Below are 19,132 nucleotides of genomic sequence, written 5' to 3' on the forward strand. Positions count from 1 at the left end.
CAATTTAAAGCAGTTTCTGGTAAAAGTCCAGCTTTGCAGTGACTTTCGGTTCTTAGGGTCCAAAAGAGAATTTCAGAAACTTTCTTGTGCCTGTATTATCAGAAAATACAAATGACCCTTGAAAGAGACACTCGAGGGAAGTTCAAAACGAGACTCCTTAGCCAAGGTCAGGCAGAGCACCAGCGACTGGCCTCAGAAGCCTATGGAGGAACAAGGCTGAGTCCAGGGAGAACGGGAACTCGCTTCCACCTGAAACTGTCCCGACGTGCACGCCCAAGAGGACAGACGCCAGCACCAGCAACTTCTCCGCTTCCTTCCAACACTCGAAAGATTCTTTTGAAAGCACAGAAGGCGCTGGGCGTCCTATCAACTTGTCAATATACTCCTTATTGCTATTACCTTGCTTTTATGAGGAAAAGTCACTTCTGAAGCGGACATTCTTAAAGCTCTAGGTGCTAACTATAAATACACAGTAATTTGCGAAGAAAGTTCACTGGACGCCATCCTTCCTGGACTGCGTAATACATGTACGTTAATTCAGTTTATTATCTGAGAAGCCGAGATTCAAGGGGAAAAAAAACACTGAAACACAATCACATTAAAAGCGAGCTCTCAAGTCTCACATACTACAATAGGATTTTAACCATTTCGCTGGCCGCTTCTTATCTGGGCACTTTCTGTGGTAGAACTTCAACCAGATCAAATCTTGGCTTCTCCCCTGACCGTTTCTTCTGGGTAACAGCTCAGCATTGTCTAACGACACTGAAAAGGCCCACACATGCCCTCCTTCAAAACACTCAGCAAACAGACTTGGTAACAAAGACCTCCTGTGCCAGGGGAATCCGCAGACACAGAAAGAGGGCTGGCCTTGGGGTCAGCCGATTCTTGCCCATGTCACCGGACTGGCCTTTTAGAGAAACAGGACTCGGCTTCCAAAAGCGGTGAGTTCCAGGAACTTCTGTCTAAACCCTGATCGAACACAGACACCAGGGGGAACATTCCTCAAGAGTCCGGTTTCAGGCTCTTTATCAAAACTGCCACAGGTGGATGGGACAAGCCCGGGAAACTGTGCTCTCTGCATTTTCTAGAAGGCTCCACCGGAGCCGGATAGGCTAAAAGGGAAGAGGGGACGGGGAAACACGTTCGGCTCCAAAGTGGCCTTTAAAAAGCGAAAAGGAATGACATTCGCATCTCAATGTCAGGAAGGAGTACAGGCGCTATGGACTCTAGATAGGTCTCCACCCTCTGGAAGGCACACTGGTCACCTCCACTGTTTGTCAGGTCTCTCCTCATAACCCTACAAATGGTGACCTGTGCTAGTAAAGGTCACTTGGGCAAACAAACCCTAACCCTCCGTAAGTCACGTGATGGTATTTAACTTTTAGCCACTTCTCCGGCCGCTGCTGCAGCTGCGTTTGCCACTCATGCCGCCCGTTAATTACGAGCCAATTAGGAGAAGTGCCTTGGAGATGACAGCCTTCATCCCTCCCTCCCTGTTCCCGCCTTCCTCCGGTCTCTGGCACTGCGGCAAAAAGTCCCACTCAGAGGGAAAGCCATCAGGCCGTCGTTTGGTAGCTGGATAGGGAATTAAAATCCCAGAACATGAGGAAGAAAAAGAAGAAATTTCAGAAAAGGGCGGGGCAGGGGGCAGAAAATTTCAGAACGGGGGCAGGTCCCACGTGGAAGACCCGATGTGGTGACCTCAAGCTATGAAAATGGTCTCTGCGGATTCTGCAATCAGAAGGCTCAGAGCAGAACCCCACAACCAGAGTGTCAGAGGGGTATAGGTGTCCTGCTTATGGCCAGGCACCTTGGGGAACAGGATGGGACAGCCTAGCAGACAGAGAGAATGGCATGGCTTTGTTCTAACATCTGTATTCCCTTTGTTCTACATATAGATACTGAGCTAATTCCTGGAGGTGCCTTTTCCTGACCCCCTGGATGAGGTGCAGGTTCCCTGAGGACAGGCTCAACCTCCACTACAGGAAGGAGTCGTCAATCTATCTGTCCTCCCAGCCGGACGGGGACTTCTGTCAGGAGAGACCTCCCAGGTGTCGAGCCTTTCAGCAACCCCCGGGCCCAGCACAAATCCTTACTCTCCATACGTCCTCACTCCTCACTTAATTTAGTCATTCAGTGAAATCCAGCAGATGAAGCTGCATTGTTGCAAAGGCCTTTCAACTCTTCCACCGTTCTATGAATCAGGCTAACACAAGCCTACGTTTAGCAAATAAGCCATGGAGACAGTGACTAAGGAAAGAGACTGACACGCCCTGGGCCCGCCCCTTCCAGCCTCACACACATGTATACACACACACCAACATCTCTCCTTTGGAAAGGCTTCCCGGCTCTGGTCTGACTTCTCTGAGTGGCTCATCAGCTAACCCCCCCTGCTCCTTTAATCCAGGCTCGTGACAGCCCCGGGACATCCTTGGGACATCCCGTCTTCCAGGGGAGAGGGGGGCACTGCGAGTCAGAAGCAGTGCCTGGCGTGTTCCTGTCCCGAGCAGGCCCGGCTGGCAAGCTTCCTGCGGGCTGCCCGTGTCCACCCACCACCTTCCGCACCTACTGCCAGGCCGAGGGCAAGCCAGGCACCAGCCAGCAAAACCCTCAAAGCGGGCAGCATGCGGAAACAAGAACCGGAGGACCTCAAGACAAAGGCGTCTGTGTCCTACCTCCTTCCCCCCTTACTTCTCTGTGACAGCAGTCATTGAGAAAACAGGGAAAACAGACACAGGAGGGACCACGGTGGGAAAATCCCAGCCCCAGCTGCCTGGCATTCAAGGGGCAGGTTCACTTAAAAAGTAAAAGTGAGGCTATAAAAGGCTGACCCACAGAGAAGAACGGGACCCTCACTGCCCCGGGCGGCCCACTGCCCTCCTGCATGCAGCCCGTCATTCACGAGCCTTCATCTCGGTGGCCACACGCAGCTCCTCTCAACATCAGCCCTCCGTGATCAATTTTAAATGTGTTTCAGAGCATGCCCTGAGTACAACCCAGCAAAGGCGGCGGGAGCAGGGGAGCCACCCCGGTCTTTACTCAACAGATGGGAGACACTGTGTAAGGAGAGAGGTGAAGCGCCCGAGGCCATGCTGAGAATCCCACAGTGGCTGGAAACAGAGCCTGGATTTTCCATTCCAATGAGCTAACCTTACCCCTTTAACAGGGTCCCCGTTGGATAATAAATACCGTGACCTGGCACCTGCGGAGAGCTTTAGACTTTTTCAACAGTAGAAAGGTTTGTTTGCTGCAAACCCGGCTCTATTTTCTTCCTAGAGGCAGTGAGCAGATGGGAAAGGGAGGCAGGACGGTCGGTTGCTACTCTTCCCTGTGGAAGGGAAGGAAACAGCTACCCTAGCCGACCGAGGAACGATGACGTAGTGCTCTTCCCAACAACAGGCCGTCCTGATCCTGGGATTCAGAAAAGGATTCTCAGGCCAGTCCAAAGTCAAATCACAATACTGAGTTCCACGTTTCAACTCCCTGCTGACATGAGAAGGGGCCACAGCGGCTGCAAGTCGATCCAGAGAGAGAAGCCAGACAGAGCCAGAGATTACCTACAGCCATAACCATATGTCATCATCCCCTTGCCCTCTGTGCTGGAGTATCTGACCAAAGACCTCCTACTTATACGTTAGAGCCCTGCGTTCCATGCTGGACTTTTGAGTCGCTGCTGGTGCTCCCTTCGCTCCAGTTCCTCCCTCCCAAGAATGCAGCTGGGGCCGTGTCATCTTGTCTCAGAACCCAGCTCAGGGGCCCCTGCTGCCATTAACGTGTGAGTCTACTCCCCGGTACCTCCTTAGCTTTCTCCTGCCTTTTCCCTTCCTCTTTGTCCCTGCTCTGCTCTTGAGTAGCAGAAAATGCCCGACTTCCAGAGCGTCTTATTTTTTTGAAGTTCAGTTTTCTCAAAATGAGAAACAGCACATGTCTTTTCCCACCTTCACAGGAGAGCTAAGAGAATCCAGTGACAGAATACAGGTGAGAACAATACAAAAACAGTGCAACATACAAGTGCAAAAGCAACATACAAGCATCGGTAGGCGTTCAAGCAATAACACCTTTAGAAACGACACAGGAACTAAAATTAACTGAATGCTTACCAAGTACCTGATGCTATTCTTAACACTCGTGGTGTATTGTAATTAATTCTATAGCAACACTCTGAGGTGGGCAGTGTGATTACCCCATCTTACGGATGAGGAAAATGGGGGATGGAGAGGTCAGTAGCTTGTGTAGGCACCGTCCCAAGGCAGTCTGGCCCCAGAGCCTGCTCTGTGAACCTGAACCACTCTCCTCTTCATCATGAAGCATACTGCCTCCGATATTATCTAGGATTATCTGGGCATGTCCAGGTTTACAAAAGCCGCCCGCAAACGTGATCCTCCCTGAGCTTTTCAAAGGCCCCGTCAAGTGGGGAAGCAAATGATGTTAGTCTAGGAGACTAAGATTAGCCTGTGAGAGCAGGAGACACCAGCCTCGCCTAGAGAAGTACAAAGGTTTCAAAGCTGGTCCATGGCAGGCCCAGAAATTAACGTCACAGAGCCTACTGGGGCCTTCTAGGGTCTTCCACACCAGCACATGCAGCTCTCTCCAGCCCCTGCCCACGGAAGGATCTCAGACGGAGCCTTTATGGCCATGCCAGGGAACCAAAGCTGTCACCCCAATGAGCGACCACAGCAAGGGCGTTTGCCAATCAGACCTCGGCGTGCCACCGCTTTCTGGGTCTCTCGCTGGACACATCTGATGGATCCAGAGGCCCCAGAGGAAGTCCTCTCGGTGACACGAAGCTGCAGCCCCCCACTTGACCCAACAATGGCCAGACGTTTCTTAAAGCTGTTACGCAACTCTTACTTCAGCCAAGCTGCTGCTGGGATTTCCATTTCGACACGTTTTGTTTTCTCTTCAGAGAGAAAGTGTGAATGTGAAACCGTAACACCTCTTAGTGACCAGACAACGGCCCTTCCCAAATGTCTGGGGTTACTGGTAGGGTGGAGAATGTTTTCAGAGGCACCTTCTGGGAGCCAAGTTCAGCTTCCAGAATGACTAACAATCTCAGGGGTGAGAGAGAGGATAGCGGGGCGGGGGGCATATAAGACAACTAAGGGCCACTGTATTCTCCAGGGCAAGAAGCCAACTCAAGATTACACGGCAAAGAAGTCCGGAATGATGCTCCCCGGGCAGCCTCGGGACCTGCAAGATGGCAGAGCCTGGACACCCCAGACCTTTTGCCCCTTTGAAAGCAAACACCAAGTTGGGCCCTTCTTCCCCTCAAAGGGAGCCCGTCCTGCCACGTTAGCTCAGGATCTAATTATAGCGAGCAATGCTCTGGGGCCGGGGGCCAGCACTTATTTTTGCTGTCTGGTGTCTATAGCACAGAGACCAGCAGGGAAGGCGCTCAGGAAGTGTGGAATGAAGTGGGTGGCCAGAAGAATTAATAGCCTCATCGGGATAGAACGGTGGCTTGCAAATTCTACTGCAAAACAAAGGACAAACAAAGGGGCTGAGCATGTTTCAAAGAACTTTTCCCCACCACATCTCTTCTTTTGTTTTAGAGATTTATGTATTTTAGAAAGCAAGAACACACTAGGGGGCCATGGGGGGGCAGGGGGAGAGAAACTCAAGCAGACTCCCTGCTGAGCACGGAGCCTGATAGGTGGCTTGATCTCACAACCCTGAGGTCACCACCCAAGCCGAAGTCAAGAGTCAGACGCCCAACCAAATGAGCCACCCAGGCGCCCCCTCTTCCTCCCACGCCTCTTTATAACAACTGGACCTACGTTCATTCAACCGCTATTCACAGAATACCTTTATCTGTCTTGCTCTGACGGACAAGTCAGAGGGAAGAAGGTCTAGGCGTCTGCACACTGCTCAAGGTTCGGGCTTTGTTCTGCAGGCAACAGGGACAGCTAGGGGCCTATGAAGCAGAGAGAGGGACGATCTGATATGAGATGCAGAAGATGGGGCTGGTCCTCAGCTCCTGGCATGGGTTCTGCTGCACGTGCAGAACAGGCTGGATTTTCCATTCCAATCAGCTAACCCTACCGTTTAGCAAGTTCCCAGTTTGATAAAACCATGGCCTGGCACCTGCAGAGAGCTATTTTATACTTCTTAGACTGCATTCACTGTTCAGAGTTCATTGCAAACCCGGCTGCATTTTCTTTCTAGATGTAGTAACAAGACCTGAAAGGCGGGCAGGGTAGGCATTGCGACTCTTCCCCATTTAAGAAGAGAAAGTTTCAAAATATATTATATGTTCATAAAAAAATAAAATTAAAAAAAAAAAAAAAGAAGAGAAAGTTTCTGAGGGAGGGGGCCCAGGCTGGAGGGGAGGTGGGGATGTCTACATGGCACATCCTGGACACCGAGGTAGCCACGTCTAAGACTGTCTGGGAGGCCACAGATGCCCAGCTTCCAGAAAGGCTGGACCAGAGACACCAGTCTTCCAACTGTGAGTGAGCAGGACGCAGGCAGAAACTGTGGGGAGCAGAGAGGGTGGCGGGCTGACCTCTAAGGAAGACCAGGCCACTGCCCCCTCATCAGAGAGGCCAGGAAAACGATGACTAATTTTATTAGCCAGGAGATCACTAGCAGCCTCTGTGAGGTTTCCAGCAGAGCAGTGGGCACAAAGCCAAAGGCCTGGCGGGTGAGGGGTCAGAGGGATGGGGGGAGGAGGAGGTGAGGAAGCAGAGACCAAGTGTCCAGGATCCTTTCCTAACCCTGGTTATTTTGAGGAGAAGAACCCCTGGGGCGCATGGGGTCAAGGTGAGATGTCCGGTATTTGTTATTTAAGATGGGATGAGTTTGGACTTTATAAATGCTTGTAAGAAGGAATCACAGGTCGGGGGAAGGCTAAAGATACCGAAACCAAGTTGCTCATGAGAGAGATGACCAAAATAACTGCCACCATGAGCATTTATAGCACACGGGCAGCAGACGCTACAGCACCAGCTTTCCGAGAGATGCCTTGTTCAATTCTTCCAACAGCCCTATAAGGGAGGGCTCGGTATGAACATCCCCACTCTGCAGACAAGGACCCTGAGGTGACAGAGGTCACTCCCGCGGCCCAGGGTAGAGGCAGGACAAGACTGAAACGCAGCTGTATGCAAGTGGTTCCCATGCACTGCCTTTCCCAGGCCTGGTGATTCCCCTCTGACAGAGGGAAGACCCTTTTACCTTATGACAGGAGGAAGGCAGGGAACAGCAGGCTGGTTGGAAGGGCGGTGAGAGGAAGGTGATCTTCACTGGGGTCCTGGTTTCCCTATGAGCTATGGAGCAAGAGGCCACACAAGGGGCTGAGAAAGCAGAGGGATGGGAGTGTGAGGAGCTGCTGAGAAGGATGGGAACAGGCTGACCAGAACACACAAAAGGACAGGCTGAGGGCCCCAGAGGCACGTGCACACAGGGCACCAGTGGAGGCAAACGTGCGATTTTTTTTTCCAGAAGGGCTCGACGGCCCGATGGGGCAATGGGGTCACCCAGGACTGGGGTTTGGGCAGACCAGTGAGGCAGGGAAAGGGAGGTCCTGGGAGTGGCTGCAGTGGCCAGCCACAGGCTCTAGGCTGGAGGAGGAAAACAGGGCCCAGCGGAGGCCCAGCCCGGTGGGGCCAGGGTAACACAGCTAAATTCGGGACCTCAGAGGTGGAAAAGTTCCATGTTAGGACGAGGCCCCGTGGAGTTACAGGCCATCAACCTGAGGGGCATAAAGAACACAGGGGTTTTGGGGCACCTGGGTGGCTCAGTGGGTTAAGCCTCTGCCTTCGGCTCAGGTCATGATCTCAGGGTCCTGGGATCGAGTCCCGCATCGGGCTCTCTGCTCAGTGGAGAACCTGCTTCCTCCTCTCTCTCTCTCTCTGCCTGCTTCTCTGCCTACTTGTGATCTCTCTCTATGAAATAAATAAATAAAATCTTAAAAAAAAAAAAAAAGAACACAGGGATTTGGATGTTAGTTGGATGGCAACCAGGAGGGGATGTTCTCAAGAGTGATAGCGGGATTCCTTCTGGGTGGAAACAGTCTTTGCGAGCCGGATGCCAACGTCCAGAGAGATCGGGGAAAGTAGGGGCACAACTATGTTGTTGACCATGACAGAGATGAAGATGAGCACTGAGCCCCAGAGAGCACTCAGGACACAGCAGGCTCCGTCATCCACTGCTTAAAGGACTTCACCCTCACCGCCACTCTCCCCTTTTCACCGACAGGAGACAGGGCACTGGGAAAGAGGTCCAAGGTCACGCTAAGCAGAGCCTGGACACCCTCCACACACTGGTGCTCCTCACCACTCCTCCTCCTGCCCCGAGGTGAGCAGATGAGAGAGAGAGAGAGAAAAGTGGAAGGACAGGAGCCTCAAAGGAACACCGAGACTAAGAGGCTGGTGGGTCACGGTGAGAGGCCAGGAGCCCCAGAGGTGCCTGGGCTTGAGCTGACAGGAATCTTAACACTTGAGAGGCTTCCGGGAAGGAGTGACCTCAGGCGAAGAGCTGTCTCCCTATCAGGACAGGGAGATGGAAGGAACATTTGGTGCAGATACAAGCGAGCATGTTCCAAGCAACTTCCACGGGGTGTGATGAAAAATAAAGGAAGAAAGCAGTGGAAAGCTCAGTCGGGAGAAACCAGCAAGAAAATTAGGATCTGCGTTTTATGGACAAAACAATTACGATTCAGAAAAGCTAAGCCGGCTCTGCCCCCAACCAGTACGTCAATGACTAGGGATCTGAATCTCACCAAGATAGTTCTTGGAGGGTGAGACACGTGGCTCAGAAAGAGCTTGAGGGGAGGTTTAGAGTTAAAGACAAAGTGATTAGATACGTCCCCTCTATGGAAAATGTCAGCCAGAACATTCTAGGTGGAGGCGGGGAGGGGAAGGGCAGGCTCCGGGCTCGCAACGCCTGCCGAAGAGCTCGTGCAAACAGCCAGCCCGAACAGATGCATCTGCAGCCGGCACTGAGGAGGCCAGAGGGCTGAGGATTAGAAAACGAAAAGGAAAATTCTCTGAGAAGGAAATGTTGGGTCCTAGGAGAAATATGAAGACAGCCAGAATGTTCTGGGGCTTGAGAGAAGCTACGTTCAACACAGAAGCTAGTTCATCCAGTGGGCTGGGGAAAGGCAGCCCTCCTGAAGTTGGAAGGGGGTCAAGAACCGACGCCCATCAAAAAGGGAAAGTGGACCGCAGTCGGTCACTGCGCCCAAGAGCAGATGGGATGAAAGCTCTCACGAATGAGATGGCCAAAGGTAGCTAAGACATGCCCAAAAGAAAACCAGATAAGGGATAAGGGACACACACACTCCAAGAGCAATGCCCTCTCCCATGTTCCAGGCACACACCCCTGTGTGCTTTAAAGACCCAGTCAGGTAAATCCCCCATGCGGGCACAACTGCCTCTCCCTACTGAAGAGGTGAAGGTGCCTTCCTTGTCCACTAGACTCCTAGGGGCACCCCCTCAAGCCCTGACCCAGCCTGCCCCTCCCCCACTTCCAGGCGGTGGGGGCTGGGTAAGGTCCACCCCCTCCTCCAGCAGCAGGCCTGCAAGCTGCAGATCCGGGCTGTGGGTGTCCTCAGGAGGCAAAGAAAAGGACCCAAGTTCAAGAACACGCCTTTCTTGACTCGATGCCCCTTCCAAACGCACCTTTTAAAAAAGCATCACCCACTTAAGGACAGAAAAAAAGGGAGGGGAGGAACCTGAAGAAGACAGGAGAAGAGAGACAGAGAAATCACTATAATTTTCTTGCAAGAACTAGAGCAATTTGGGATTTCACGCCCTTTTGAAGCCGAGCGGCATCTACTGAACTGTACTTGGCTTTGAAAACACTGCAGTGGGCTCGGGAGGGGGCTCTGGCTGCGGCCTTCCCCTTCTGGCTGAGCACCCTTCCTACCAGCCAGCCTGCACCACTGGGACCAGGAGGAGCAAACTCAGAAGTGGAGGAATGCTGAGCTGTCCTGGCACCTGCCTGGCTTGCTGTGGCTCAGAGCTCAGCAAGGCCAACTGCAGAAACCCCGGAGGCCAACCGACGTTTCCAACTGGCTCAGCACCCACCAGCTCCTCGAGAGAAGGCTGAGCCTCACCCCCTGGCTGCCCGCTCCTCCTCACGGACTGCCCCGGCCCCGGGAAGGGGGGCTTCTCCCCGCACAGTTACAGACAGCGCTTCCTTGAGAAGTCAAGGGAAGGGCCGAGAGAGGGTCAGCGGAAGTTCCCTCGCTTCAAATCTTTCCTGTTTCCTTTTGCCCCCGGCTTTCACCACTGTGGGATTCAGCATGGTCTAGAGTGGTGCGCCTAATCTGGTTGGAATTTCCTCCTCCACCCACCTGGCATTCTCCCCATGGTCTTGAGCACTCTCCCGACCCGGGCTTCCTACAGCCACCCCACGTGCTGGCCTCGGGGACCGTGCCACTTGCACACTCTGGGGCACCGGCTACAGAATCACGGAAAACCCACTGCAAAGCCCCAGTTGGGAAGGAACAAGTAATCACTACTGGTTGGCGAAAGGGCTGTGGAGTCCCCGTGCTCCGGTCCTTGGTACCAGGCAGACCGTACAGTTACTAGGAACTGACAGGAGATCTGGGCGGCCTGGCCCTTTAGGGACTCATTAAGTATTCACACTCCACCCCTGGGGACTAAGTGAGAGAAGGAGGCACAGGAAGGAGCAGAAATGTTGCTGAAGGTCTTCCAAATAACCCTTTAATAATCAGACTGCTGTAGCTTCAGAGACATTACCCATCATCAGGTTCAGTGCTCCTCATACTTTTTTGGCCATAACTGCCCGTCAGAATGGAGTTGTACACAGCCATCCAGGGAACGCGTGCGCGCACACACACACACACCCCAAACAATTTCACCAAGCAACACACGTCTTACTGCAGGCCACACCACACTCACTTGTATTTTGTACTTTCACCATTAGAGACACTAATCTTTTTTTTTAAAGATTTTATTTATTTATTTCACAGAGAGAGAGAAAGCGAAAGCGAGAGAGGGAACACAAGCAGGGCGAGTGGGAGAGGGAGAAGCAGATTCCCAGCTGAGCAGAGAGCCTGAAGTGGGGCTCCATCCCAGGACCCTGGGGTCCTGACCGGAGCAGAAGGCAGATGCTTAACCCACTGAGCCACCCAGGCGCCCCTAGAGAAACTAATCTTTCTTAAAATGTTGATTCCATTAATGGGTCACAACCCACAGTTTGAAAAAACACAGGTAATTAAAGTGACATTGTGGGGTTTTGGTTAGGATAGGACTTCATGGGAAAGCATATTTAACATAATAATTTTAAGCACTGATAAGGTTGGCTTTCTGCCCCTATGACCACAAAAGGAAGCAGCTCGTCTGGCTCTGTGGTCAAAGTGACCAGCACTGAGTTCCATGGTCCACACCACCTAGGACAGAAAAACTGGGAAAAGCGGGCCCACCTGCTACTCTCACCTAACCTCACGTACTCAAAGTTCAAAATGTGTGCCTTATAAAATCAGAGATGAATTTTTTTCCAACACACAATTCCCACTGCCATGGCTTCGACTGTAATAATTCTTTGGAATTTCAAGTATCATAAAAGAGGACAGTGGGTGTTCTGTGTATGTAGAAAGGGGGACAGGTTAAGAATGGAGAGAAATACTGAACTGGCCTTGTAGGCCCCATTTTACAGCCACAAAACTAAGGTGCAGAACAGTGCCTAAGGCATGAAGCAAGTTACAGGCAGGGCTGGAAACCCGATCCAGGCTCCTGGCTCCATTACTCATGGTCTCCATCACCCAAAATATTTAAGAAAAATACAGTCGAGGTTTCCCCAAGTGATGCATGGATGTGTCCCTCTTTTGTCATGCTGGGAACAGACAACCACGCCGATCTTGGTAGACCTTGCCACGTGGCTACAGCCTCCCTGGGATCATGCAACGGGGCTCACACCACTTAACCCTCTCTCTGTGCCTTTTGTCTCAGCTGAAAAATGAAAAGAAGAATCCTTGCTACCCCCTCCCGAGAAACTGTAGTGAGAAACGAGGTGCTTTAAAACCAAACCTGCATGCTTAGAAACAGAAGCCCTTACTAATTACCTAACCAGGGCCTTCATTTTATAGTCAAGCCCTATAAGGTGGGTGACTCGTCTGGGACGGCTCTGTTTCCTATCCACAGGTGATTACTTCACTGCTATGTGCTAAGTACACAGTGACATCTGGATTAAAACATGCGATGTCTACGGGACAGAAAAGAAACTAAACACCAAACACACAATTTAAACATATGAGACAAATACCTCTTAGGCTGACACAGGGAGTTGAAAAGGTATGACTAATTACATCTAATCCTAAAGATAACCGATAGTGATGCTCCAAGCCACGCTCAGCAAAACCTCACATGTGGCTCCAGTCCCCAATGGCATGTTCATCTCTGCCACCCTGTGAGTCGGGTGCCTGCTCGAATAACACCTTCCTGCCCCTAACTTTCCCCATAGTCTGTCCAGGGCATTGGACACAACAGCTTCGAATATGGGAAATTTTATTACATGTGATGGATTCTTTCCTATACAAATGCCACCGGGTATCTGTCCAGGGTCTTTCCTGGAGAAGCTGTGAAAACCTACGAGGCAAGACTCTCTCGCGTGCCCTCCATAACCCTGGCAGCAAAGACCATTCCTTCCCTAATCCCCCCTGGGGATGCTGGAGGGTCCGAAGAGATGATGCCTCCCGCAGGGTAGCATCATCAAAGGCTTGGGCCTCACCTTACTGCAAATGCCCATGCTTTCTCTCACTGGATTCGTGTCTGTCCACTGACTGCCAGCTCCTCACCTTACTGCAAATGCCCATGCTTTCTCTCACTGGATTCGTGTCTGTCCACTGACTGCCAGCTCCCAGAGAGCTGCCCAGGGCAGAGAAAACCCTGACTTTGACATTCTGGTCTTCACATCTCACATGTGGGGCGAGCATCAACAAGAGACAGCTGCCAGTGGGGGAGCTCTGTGGGCCCTGCCTTTCAAGATAACTGCCACCCAGAGCCGTCCCAAGTCTCAGAAAGCACTCTGGGGCTGGAGTCAGAGGAGACAGGTGGAGTATGAGCCTGGGCAGGTGAATCAGTTCATAGCCCTTTGCCTCCGTTTCTTCATCTGTTAATCCCTGGGTTTGCTGGATGAATTCGATGAGTTATGCCTACAGAAGCGCAAAATGTCAATACCAGCATTACCTTCCTGAACAGTCGGACAGAAGGCAGCTCTCAGTCTAACAGGGAAAATCCGCCCGGCTAACGCTGCCTCCTTGCACAAATGCTCGTAAAACTACCTGGGGAGGTGACAGGCAAACCGAGTGCCTATTACACAACCCACAGTAAGAGTTGGATAGCCCACGCTCTTCTCGCCTGCCCTCCTCCCTGCAACAAAAAGAGAAGGCAAATGTCACTGCAGGGCTCCCTGCCGCTAGGCTGCTCGGCCGCCCGAACTTCTGGGGGAAGCGGTGCAGAAACCCTGAGAAAAGGGGATCACGTCGGGCGTCGCTGAACCGGTATTCCCAAGAGAGCTGCCAAGAACCAGCGGAACCCCTGCCACTCCTCCGCCTGCCCAGAGACCCGGGAAGCAGAAGCCACACACACCCGGGCGGGAGGGCGCGCGGCCGAGCCGGGGCCACGTTTCTCGGCGCCAGCTAGCGCGGTTAGCGCTTCCCGGCGGCACGCTCCCTCGGAAACTGCGCACGTGGGGGCAGCCGTGGCCACCCCGCACACATCGGAGGACGCCTCTCGCCGCGGCTCGGACACCGGGCGCGCCAGCGGGAGCCGCGGAGAGCTGGAAACCCGAAGCCCTCGGATCGCGTGGGCAGGCGTGGTAAGACTGTGCGGAGCTGCACCGATCGCCTCCCTCGGGCACCCCGCCGCCACCACCGAGACCAGGGGCGCTCGCCAATTCTTCTCCCCCGCCGCAGCGCCGCCAGCAGCCCGGGTCGGGAAGGCGGTGGGAGCGGCGGTGCGTGGCGCCGGCCGCAGCACCCTCGTGGGCTTAGGGGCGCCCCCGGGGCCCAGGCGCGCGGCGGAAAGAGCGGCGCGGCGCGCTCGCGGCAAGAGCCGGGGTGCCGCGCCCCACGCCCGCCGCAGCCGGGAGGAGAAGCGCTTTGGGGGCGCTCCCCCAGGCTGCTCTTGCGCGGGATGCAAACGCACGCGCGCGCGCGCGCTCCCAGGTCCGCTCGCTCCGTCCCGCAAGACTCCTCGCGCCTCACCTTCACCGAGTCTACCGGGTACATGACCGAGTGCTCCAGGATCCCGGCCATCGCTCCGGCTGTCATGTGGGTGGATAAGGAGGCGCTGGTCGGCAGGTTCTCATAGTCCTCCGACCCGGCGTCCTTGCAGCCGCCGCCGCCGCCATCTCGGCTGTCCCCATCCATCCTGCGCCCCACAGCCTGGCTTCCTACGCCGCCGCAGCGCAGCTCCATCCGCCAGCTCCGCGGGGCGCGGGAGGCTGCAGGAGGTGGGCAGGGAGGGGGAGGGGGCGAAAAACTTCACTTCTTAAAGTGGGAACCACCTCCCCGGTTTTGCGGCGCCTGACGCCATGGCGGGCTGGGGTGGAGCGAAGGGGCCCGACACACCAATCGCTGGAAAAGAAGAGGCCGGCCGCGGCCCCACCATTGGTGTGCGGGACACTGGGGACCCGCCTTCCTGTGTGACGTCACTGTCCAGTGCAAATTTCCAAGCAACCGGACGGGGGCGAGAGGAGACGTTGGGGTGTCCCGGGAAGTTGTACAACCTCCAGGGTGCTGCTGCGGCGTTTGGGGCTGGCTGGGCGGAGGACGGGGTCTGGTGGTAACTGGAGAGGGTCGTCCAGGCCCCCGGCGGGGACATGCCCATGCCCGGGGGTGGAGGGAGATCAGGAACCACGCATAATCTTTTCCCAGAGCCCGGGGTTTTGCAAACAGTGTTGCTCAGCAAGCGTTGGCATTCCTAAGGCCTGGAGAGGGGACAGTTACTGCGAATGCCATTTATGGAGCAGTTATGATAGCCAGGTAGGGGGTGAGGGCACATGGGCGGGCGGAGTGGAGTTCTAGAATTGGAGACTCACTGCGTGGTATCAGTGGCTCATACCTCCTTTTGTGCAGCACATGGGCATATACCGTGGAGGAGACAGAGTCAAGGTCCTGTGCTAGGCTGCTTTGCTGGGAAGTACACTCGTTTAGCTGAAAATTTTTTCCCTCGCTGGAAACACACAGAGCTAAATGCGTTCCTCTTCTTATTCTCCCAAGGAAGCTTAAATCCACTCTGTCCTGGACTGAGCAAGACATGACTAGTCATCAGAATGGAGCCTTTCAGCACCTTCAGCACATTTTTCTCGGGACTAATAAGCCTGGGAGGTCTTTAGAGGCCGGCCTTTCACTCAGGTGCTAAGTGGCTCCTAGCAAAATCTTAGAGCATTGCATCTACCTGCTTTCTCAGACTCTGGTCTCCTGGTTCTTAAACTCATCCTGAGCTGACCTCTTAAAGTGTGACCCAGGTTGCTTTATTTCAACCTAAACAGTATTGTCTTGTTGTATCTCGGGGATGGAGGAGAAATCAGAAAGCAAGGGAATGACCTGTCTATGGAAGTCTTCTCTGGGAAAGTAGGGCACCTGCACGTCTAAATGTCCGTGTTCTGGGGCTTAAGACTTGGCACTTCTGAGATACCAGACACCTTATCCAGAGAAGCCTTCTGGTCAGGAGAGCTGGGCCTTGAGATAGGAAAGGGTGGAGGAGATCCCCAAGATGCTGCACCCACTCTACCCTCACCCTGCTCCCAAGCTTCAGGTCACAGCAACCCAGGCACCTTCCAGGGATTCGAGATATAGTGATGTGAGCATTGTCCTTCAAGGCCAAGGGCACCAATTCCCCATTTTTGGTAGCGGCCAATAGTAAGTAGCTCCCAGAGGAAGTGCTGAGGTTGTTAGAGGTAGAAGCAAGCTCTTTGTTTAGTGGTTGGCAGAGAAAATTTTCCCCGCTTTTACCATAGGTGATTTTTAAGAAACATTCATCAAAAGCCACTGATATGCACTTGAAAATGGATACCTTTTAACCAGTACATATTCTTAAAACAGTTGTCCCACTTCTGGAAATGTGCCACGAAAGTGTAAATATGCGTAAGCCCCTCTTCAAAGCACTATTTATAGTACTAAACAATTGGAAACAACTGAAATGTTCAACTAAAAGGGGATGGCTGAATAAATGATGACATGTACATTGGGGTCATCAAAAATTGTGGTTGTGTTATGCAATAAGATGAGAAATGATGAAGATACAATGTTGGGTGAAGAAACAACATGAAACTCTATGACATTTACAAAGATGTAAACATTAGGCATGCAGGAAGAGGGAAGTGGTCATTGTGATAGTGATGTAGGATTAAAGGTATTTTTACTATATTTTTCAGACCTAAATAATACATGTGTCATTTCTATAACTTAATTCCTTTTTAGGATGTAGTCTTCTAATGGATGAGGAGCCTTCTGGACTTTGCAGTGGTGATATTGATGGAGAGAAGCCATCCTCTGGATGATTAAGGGGACTCCTGGCAAATGTAAACAGGCCCATAAACTTAAGAGATATCAGACTTTTTAAAAACTTCATTAAGGGGGTGCCTGGGTGGCTCAGCGGGTTAAAGCCTCTGCCTTCAGCTCAGGTCATGATCCCAGGGTCCTGGGATCAAGCCCCGCATCAGGCTCTCTGCTCAGCGAGGAGCCTGCTTCCTCCTCTCTCTCTCTCTCTCTCTCTGCCTGCCTCTCCTCCTATTTGTGATCTCTCTCTCTGCCTGCCTCTCCTCCTACTTGTGATCTCTCTCTCTGTGTGTGTCAAATAAATAAATAAAATTTAAAAAAAACTTCATTAAGTAAATATTAAGCCAGAGCAATTTAGAAAATATTTGGAATATTTATTATAAGCATTCAATATTTTTTTCTCATCCTATAAGGTAGACATGGTGGGTTGGCACTCAGCATCTATCTTAAACTCCTTCTTGTACTGCAGTGGCCAGAAATTTGTAAACCTCATTAATCAGATCCTTGCAGCTCATAGTCCAGATGTGAATTATTGTGCCAGTTGGATGAACTGGAGAGATCTGGGAGGCAGAAAAGAGAATAAGGTCACCTTCCTGCTGCTTTGATGTTTTCTGCTGCCTAGCAAAGCCATAGACACTTGGATAAGAGTGGGCAATGGCTTTCCTCTTGCAACAGCCCTGCAGTGTCTGGTCACCAGATTCATGGATGTCAAGAAGCAATATGGCAGCAGGAATGGTAGCAACCTCCTGATCCCTGTACCGTAGCTTCAGCAGATGGCCTTCCTCGCCTTCCAGGACATGCCAGAGGACCCCTTGGGATGCCAGTTTGGGAATGTGGATCTGAGAGTTTTTCCTGGAGGCCCAGCCTAGGTTTCAGCTCTAACAATACTGTATATGGTAGCAGGAGGGCATAATACAGAAGAAGCCATTCCTGGACATCAGAATACAGCCACTAGCCCTGGTCCTAGACTTCTGTGCAAGGCTACCAGCTGCCATCACCCAGTGCTTTGGCCACACTGTCAACAAAGAGGGCATAGGGGCTCAGGAGCAGAGCAGTGATCCTTTCCTATAGAGTGAACCTGGAGACTCAGGATGACTTGGCTTGGTTCCACTGGGGTCTCTATGTAAAGTTCCTGGATGTTGATGTTCTGAAGATGTCATCATACTGCCCTAGCCCATCTGGGAGCCAGCCTTCATTTTGAAAGGGGAGTGGGGAGCTGAAGAGGTAGAGGGTGAAGAGCACTTGACTTGGAGTTATGGACCTGTTCGAACCCTGGTTCCACCACTTACTTGCTATGTGGTTCCTGCCCATTGGTGGGCATACTTCCTCATTTGTTGGTGAAGGAAGCACAAAAAATGAGAAAATAAAAATCTCGTGGTGAAGCATATATGATTTGGGAGTACTGAAAGGAAAGAAAATGTGAAGGAGTTTATAGAGGTAAGAGGTCTAAACTTTCTCCAAAATCTTACTTTTTTCCCCACAGTCATTGCTCCAACCCTGGCACCCACCTGCCCACCTCTGCAACACACAGACATAGTAACACCTTGCCCAGATCTCAGCCAATGCTGTGGCTTCCACCGGGGACACCCTTGTCTGCCAGAGAGGAGGCTCTGTGCCTTGGAGCGAGGGCAGCTGGTATGATGTCTCCTAGATCAAATACGATGTGGTGTGGTTACCGCGGGGGTGGGGGGAGTGGGAAGGGGTGCATTTTGTCTTTGTTTTTTTCAATGTGCTCTCATCCACATATTCATTAATTTTAAGTGAGGTTTATCTGTTGGGAGGGCTGCAAGGTCCTCTTGATATGCTGGATCCCTCCCACTTATATATCTGGCCGTGTATTCCCAGAATCTCTCACTCTCCCAAGGACAGCATTGTGTTTCCTAAAAGCTCTGTGATTCATACTTTGGAATGAGTTTCTCCACAAGAGAGGCAGAAGAAGAAATGGAGGCAAAAAGCTAGTCTTACTCCAGAGCCCCATGTCAAATAAGAAAGTCGTGGGTGAGAGCCATCAAGCCCAGGGAACACAGAGCTGATTCACTTTACCATCTTTTCCAAAGGATGCTGATGGGCAAGGGTCAAAGCTGGGGGTTTGATCAGCAGGCTGGGGGTCGAGTGTTGACCTACTGTGTCTCCTGAGAGCTGGACCCTGTTCACACTTCTGCAGACTCTACTGTTTGAGTCCCCTGGTAATCGTCCATGTGACATGGCTGGGACCCACTGCTCGGGGACAGTCCCCTGACTCCTGTTCTATGGATGCCTGTCCCAACAGCCTTAGCAGCTGCCCCATGCACTTTCACTGATGAGACACAGTGATGTCAGCTGCCCTCTCCCCACATCAGGGGCCACACTGTCGCTGTACTGCTGTCATGCCCACTGTACTCAAGAGCCCATCCCCTAGTGAATGGCTCAGGGCTCCAGAATTGGACGGGCGTGTGGCAGAGGAATGCCAAGGTCCCAGTGGAGGCAAAGCATTGGCTAAATTCTGGGTGAGAGGCGCCATGTCTGTGTGTTTGCATGGGTGGACCTGGGCCCATCCAACTGCTCACACCCATAGTTCTTCCCTCTCCTCCCCTTTTCCCACAAATATACTCAATTCTCCAAAATCCCTCTTCTCTGTTCCACACCTTAAGGTGTTGCCCTGTTTCTCCCTCCATCCTGAAG

At 52.3% G+C, this 19,132-nt stretch overlaps 1 protein-coding gene across 1 annotated transcript in view; it reads right to left on the reverse strand.

Moving 5' to 3' along the window:
* LOC111157392 (solute carrier family 25 member 37) overlaps window positions 1-14,462 on the reverse strand; it is a 36,844-nt gene extending 22,382 nt beyond the window's left edge. The window contains exon 1 of the mRNA XM_022518761.1: window positions 14,174-14,462. Within this exon, the coding sequence (XP_022374469.1) occupies window positions 14,174-14,386 (213 nt within the window). The 5' untranslated portion in view covers window positions 14,387-14,462. The remainder of the gene's footprint in view (window positions 1-14,173) is intronic.
* Window positions 14,463-19,132: the final 4,670 nt, after the last annotated feature.

Source organism: Enhydra lutris, unplaced genomic scaffold (genome assembly GCF_002288905.1).
Source record: "Enhydra lutris kenyoni isolate GAN:26980312 unplaced genomic scaffold, ASM228890v2 scaffoldscaffold3, whole genome shotgun sequence".
NCBI classification, from domain to species: domain Eukaryota; kingdom Metazoa; phylum Chordata; class Mammalia; order Carnivora; family Mustelidae; genus Enhydra; species Enhydra lutris.